The 6,084-nt window shown below is 54.0% G+C and overlaps 1 protein-coding gene across 1 annotated transcript in view; it reads right to left on the reverse strand.

The window, feature by feature from the left end:
- Window positions 1-6,084, reverse strand: part of SEZ6L2 (seizure related 6 homolog (mouse)-like 2) — a 33,272-nt gene that overhangs the window by 9,496 nt on the left and 17,692 nt on the right. Inside the window, exons 10-13 of the mRNA XM_015419551.1 lie at window positions 5,720-5,858; window positions 3,380-3,576; window positions 1,936-2,130; window positions 627-818 (exon numbers count right to left, since the gene is read on the reverse strand). Coding sequence (XP_015275037.1) covers window positions 627-818; window positions 1,936-2,130; window positions 3,380-3,576; window positions 5,720-5,858 — 723 coding nt within the window. The remainder of the gene's footprint in view (window positions 1-626; window positions 819-1,935; window positions 2,131-3,379; window positions 3,577-5,719; window positions 5,859-6,084) is intronic.

Here is a 6,084-nt window from a genome sequence, read left to right on the forward strand (position 1 = left end):
TGCTGCAGTGGCCTAAGGAATGGCAGTTTGCAACTCTTTCTGACATACTGGGTATATTTTCAATTTTTCTGATAGACAACAAAGATATTTATACTTCTAAATTCCATTAATATGTGAAACAGTACAATTGTTTATGCAAACTTCATGACAAACAATGCGTTTTATGTTGTTCAATCAGTAAAAGAAGTTTAGGTTTGATAGGAAAGTGAGTAATGCATATGTTTCAATTTCCCCCCAAATTTCCATTCCCCCCCCCCGGGCTTCAAAACGTCTGGATGTGTTCACATCTCCCGTCTTCCACCACATCAGGAAATTTAAAGGAACACGTTCAGGGTATTTAAAGGAACACGTTCCTTTCCAAGAGGCCCCCATTGCTTCTAACAAATCGCAAAAGGGAGATTAAGCAAGCAGGCCACACTGCATAGTTGTGAGGCAGAGGAAGGAAATGAAAACAGAAGGAATGTTACCCAGCTCATGTTTCAAAATAGTTTTTTTTTTTTGGGGGGGGGGAGCAGAAGCAAAGTACCGCTGGCCTGTTACCTGTCCCGGCAGAAGCCACTCCAGGTTTTGCAATGCTGGGGGTCCCCACAAACTCCGCGTGCCCCCCCCTCTCCCTTTCTACTCACGGACACACTTGGGCACTCGGTCGCTCCACTTGGGGGTGCCCGTGTCCCGGTTGTAGCAGGTCAGCGTGCTGCTCCCTTCTACTATGTAGCCCTCGTGACAGAAATACTGGACGTGGGAGCCGATGGAGAAGCGCCGGTCCGAGACGCTGCGCTTGCCGTTGCTGATTTCTCCGGGGTCTGCGCAGTTCACGACTGAGGAAGGGGGCGAAGCAGAGAGAGGAGGTCAGAGGAGACCGAGGAGGGCGCGCTGCGCTGTCTCCCTCTCGCTCCCAGGGACAGGATCACGCCTTACAATAAATATAGGTGCTGCCAGAGGTCATTTCGGGGGGGGAACGCGGGGGAACGCAGTTCCCCCGGGTGAGGTACAGGGGGGCGGGGCACACGACGAAGCCCCGCCCCCCGCTTCCGGCCCTCATTCAGCCAGGAGGAGGCAGGAGAAGAGGGAGGGTAAGTTGCTTCCTCCCTGCCTCTCCCCGCCCCTGCCTGCCTGGGGCCAGGGAGGGCCTTCGCGGGGCTTCCTCGCACTCCCGCCGGCCTTGCAGGTCCACCGCCGGGCCCCTGAAGTCAGGGGGTGTGGCATATGCTAATGAGTTATGCTAATGAGTTCCCCCTAGCTCTTTTTCTACGAAACGACCCCTGGGTGCTGCGGTTCTTCCCACTACTGAGTGCCACACGGACCTGCCGCTGAGAGGTGCCCGAGAGCCTCTGAACTCTCACCGTGTAGCCAAACAAGCTCCTACTCCTTATTGTTACGGAGAGAGGGGTGCACGGGCCGAGCCTACTGAAGACGCAGAAGCCAAGAAGGATCGCAGGCCTTCCAGCAACCTGGCTGCGTCGCTCTTGGTGACACTCCCCCCTCCACTGACCCACACGGTCCCCATTTCCCGGCTCCTCTCCCTCCAGCAGATCTTCGCTTCCCCACCATTCTCCCGTCCTACTCCTAGCTGAAATACTTTGAATCCTGTGGGGTAGAAAGAAGAGACTGGAATTATACCCCACCCTTCACTACCCAAAGTAGTCTCAGAGCAGCTTGCCATCTCCTTCCCCTCCCCACAACAGACACCCCCGTGAGGTAGGCGGGGCTGAGAGAGCGCTCTCCCAAGGACTGCCCTTGCGAGAACAGCTCTGAGAGAACTTGTGACTGGCCCAAGGTCACACCAGCAGCCACGTGTGGAGGAGCGGGGAATAAAACCCGGTTCTCCCAGATTAAGAGTCCGCTCTCCTAACCACGACACCAAAGCGAAAGGAGAGGGGCACTCTCTGAATTACCAGCCGTGCTGGTGCTAGAGGCGGGGAAGAGCAGACTCACTCTTCTGGCAGGTCGGAGGGCTGTTGCTCCAAGACAGGTCCCACTGGCAGGTGAGGATGTCGGACCCCACTATGTCGTAGCCCGGCTCGCACTGGTAAGTCACGACAGTGCCTCGGATCACGGCAGCGTGAGAAGCGGTGCGCCAGCCGAACTCCACCTCCGGCAGGTCGGGGCACGTGTCATTCCGCGGGACCTCTGCCACAGCGGGGGAAAGAGGGAGGAGTGAGAGGCTGCCTTCCCCTCCCACCCAGCCCTATGGTTTTCCCTGCCCCGCTTTCCCCCTGCATAGCTGTTGGGAGCTCTACTGCCTTCTTGACACCAGCGGGATATACGGGGTGACGGTCCCTGAGCTCAGCGAAGCCTCTGATTCCTTTACACACTCAAGGGGTGAACAGAAGGATGCCGTTATCTGAAAGTCCCAGGATAAGGGATCGGGTAAACAACACGTGGGGGGGGGGGGATTCCCTTGATGAACGAAGCCTACGTAACACAGGCAGAAACGGGGTGTGGTTGGAACAGCCTAGAATTCCTGGTTGCTCTAGACAGAGATTGAGATTCAGGGTAATAGAGAAGAAGAGACTGGATTTATACCCCGCCCTTCACGACCCGAAGGAGTCTCGGAGCAGCTTGCAATCTCCTTTCCCTTCCCCTCCCCTCCCCTCAACAGGCACCCCGTGAGGTAGGTGGGGCTGAGAGAGCTCTCTCGAGGGCTGCCTTTGAGAGAACAGCTCTGAAAGAACTTACAACTGACTCAAGGTCACACCAGCAACTGCATGTGGAGGAGTGGGGAATCAAACCCGGTTCTCCCAGAATAGAGTCCACGTTCCTAACCACTACAACCAAACTGCCTCTCCGTAATACTAATCAAACCCGGGACTCCATAATACTACGCTAAAGGGGATCAGCACTGTATAAACACGCTGTATGTTTCACTGCTCCCTCTAAGCTGTGGAGTCTTGTGAGCAAAAATTCTACTCTGTGAGCTACTGGCATTAAAGTTGTGAGCCAGCCATTTGGCCACTGCATAAATTAGTTTGCTCTGGGGCCCTCCTTCCTGAGCTAAGACAAAAAAATGTGTGAGCCAGAGGCTAAAAAACTGTGAGCTAGCTCACACTAACTCAGCTTAGAGGGAACACTGCTTCAGGCTGCCATGGCAACAGAGTTGGTGGCGGTAGTGAGGCAGCAGCTTGACTTTCTCTTCCCTTTCTTTCCTCGGCACCTGTTCGCTATCCTTCCCCTTTAAGTGGGGCATTCTGGGCAAGCAGGTCGCACTGAACTCCACACTCTCTGCTCCCCTTCCGTTTGTCTGGCCTCCTCTTGCTCAGCCTGGGCATCACAGACTACCTTGCGAAGAGGGGTGCCAGCAAGGGGTGTGGCTGCAGCGAGAGCTCTCCCGCGTCCCGTCCCCCGTCCCCCACGGCCACTCTGAAGTTCTGTCTCATACCCTTGTACCGCACCAGGAATCCCTGGCTGAGCCCAAAGAGGGGGTCCCCGGGATCGGACTGGAACTGGAGGGTGACGGCTGGGCCCGAGGAGTACAGGCTGAAGCGGGGGTGGGGCCCCAAGTACTGGCCGAGGATCCGAGCTGTCAAGTCGCCCCCGTCGAAGACCGTCAGGACGTCTGACTTGCGGATGTTGAGGCTGGAGGGAGAATCAGGGGACGGGAAGGACACACAAGTGGGAACGGTCGTTAAAAGGGGGACCAGGAAAGGTCCCGGTTGCAGGATGGGGGCCCCAGATACTCGCTGACACTTCTCACATCCAGATTAATGACCGGCTGTGATGAACAATGAACACATGGATCGATGGAGAGGAGAGGGGAGAGAACACGGCAGGTTTCCTTGCACGGGCAGAGGAAGTGGGACCCTTTAAGAGAAGTTTGTTTCCTGAGGTGGAAGGAGGGGGATTTTCAATCACCGTTTCAGTTTAGTGAGTACAGAGAGAGGGCTTGTGAGCACGTTCCAGGAATCTGTGGTGCTGCCACCACCCTGGGAAGCAGCAGAACTGGGCCCAAATGCTTCCCTTCTGTTTTATGAGACAATTTTTCCTTGTGCTTTAATCAACTGGGTGCAGCGTTCAAAAGACTGTGCCGCTGGTTGCTTTAAAATGGATTTATTAGGGGATTGCAGACATAAATGTATTTTTGCCCCCAGAAGGTTGGGTCTCTAGACTGGGGAGGAGAAGAGAACGGTTGGATAAAACCAATCGGTTAACGGATACGCCATTCCTGCCACTTTTTAATGGAATCACATCCTTTCCCACCACTGTAATCCTAGCCATTGCTCAGTGGTAAAGCGGCAGCTTTGCATGCAGAAGGTCCCCAGGCTCAATCCCCGGCATCTCCAGCTCAAAAGGATCAAGTCGTAGGTGATGTGAAAGACCTCGGAATTGGGACCCTGGCCAAAACAGGGCTGTTTCAGCTGATCCAGACAACTTTTGAAGTGGAATCTCACCCCTTGTGCGAATCCCTCAGTGAAGCTGCAAATGAAGCATCTGGAAACAGGGGCTATGTTTTCCATTGACGGAAATCACTTCTACTAAAGGAAGGGGGTAAAACAAGTTCCATGGGTTCCTTTCCCCACTGAACCCCCCCCTTTCCCCCACTATGACATTCGCAGGGGACCCAGCTCTCTAAAGGCAAGACCAGGGGTGGGGAAGCCGGCCACGGGGGGAGGACGGATCTCCCTTCTGAAATCTTTGCTGTGCTTTCCCAGCATAGGGCCCAGATCTGTGTTCTCTCCTAAACACGGAAAGTTGTTGTAAGTGTAATCATGTATTTAAAAAGGTAAAGGTTCCCTTGCTCAAAAGCCAGTCGAGTCCGACTCTAGGGTTGCGGTGCTCATCTCCGTTTCCAAGCCGAAGAGCCAGCACTGTCCGAAGACGTTTCCGTGGTCATGTGACCGGCATGACTAAACACCAAGGCGCACGGAACGCTGTTACCTTCCCACCGAAGTGGTCCCTATTTATCTCCTTGCAATTTCTTGCTTTCGAACTGCTAGGTTGGCAGGAGCTGGAACTAGAGACGGGAGCTCACTCCGTCATGCGGCACACTCGGGTCTCAAACTGCTGAACTACTGACCTTCCACAGCCTGCAGTTCAGCGTCTTAACCACTTGAGCCACCGCAGCTCCTTTAATCATGTCTTACTAAGTGCTTAAAGTTTTAAGTTTTCTCATAGGAACTGCTGGAGATCGGCATCTCACAGAATTGAATTCTGCAGTATTGTCTTCTACAAGTGCTCCAAACGCTATAAAAAAAAGAATTTGTTTTTCTTCCCTATTAAAAAAAGGGACCCTTGCAAACTGCAGCCTGAAGAAGTGGAGAATCCTGGCCTTCAGAGACCAGTGTTCTCACAGTCTAAAACAGCTTCAGTCTGTAAGCCCTTTGGGGCTGGGGCCCTGTTACTTCTGTGTTCTCGCCTGCCCCACGTGCACGGCTGCTCTAATGCCCCTCCCCATCAACAACTTAACTCACACGTACAAATGCCACTTCGAAGCCTCCTCCTAAGAAACGTGCCACAGAGTTTGGTTTGAATCAGGTGCCACCCAGGTCGCAAAAGGTATCCTGCTTGTTGGATGAGATGCTTCCAAAAATCATACAAGGGCCTTACCATACTCCATGGATGAGATGAATGACTTCAACAACCAATCTAATGATGGGTGGTGGTTTCGGAAGACCATGAAGACATGATGGGATGTCGATGCCTGAGTCATGAGGATCCTCCCCAACAAAAGGATCGGTGGTGGTGGTGGAGGAGGACATGGTGGTGGGCAGGTGGTACCTACATCTCGATGTCCAGCAGCACCCGCTTCTCCTCCTGCACCCGGATGCCCCAAACGCAGTCTTGGCCTTTCCCGTAGGACTGGGGCCAGTCAGGCGAAAGGACAACGCCTGTGGGCTCAGAGAGCTCCCCCCCACACAACGCTGGAGGAAAAGATACAACAGTCAGCGGGAAGCTGAGACGGAAGGAATACCCACTCTACAAGCCATAAGACAGTTTCGAAGCGGCAATGCCTCCCTCCAACATTCCTAGGGAGGAACAGTGTTCTAAGCACGGTTGCCAACTAGGGCTGCCGGGTCTCCTGCTATGGACCTATGGTCCCCCGGTGCTGCTTGACAGGCAGACGAGGGGAAATTGTGTGTGTGTGGG

Source organism: Gekko japonicus, unplaced genomic scaffold, assembly GCF_001447785.1.
Source record: "Gekko japonicus isolate JY-2015 unplaced genomic scaffold, Gekko_japonicus_V1.1 scaffold923, whole genome shotgun sequence".
NCBI classification, from domain to species: Eukaryota; Metazoa; Chordata; class Lepidosauria; order Squamata; family Gekkonidae; genus Gekko; species Gekko japonicus.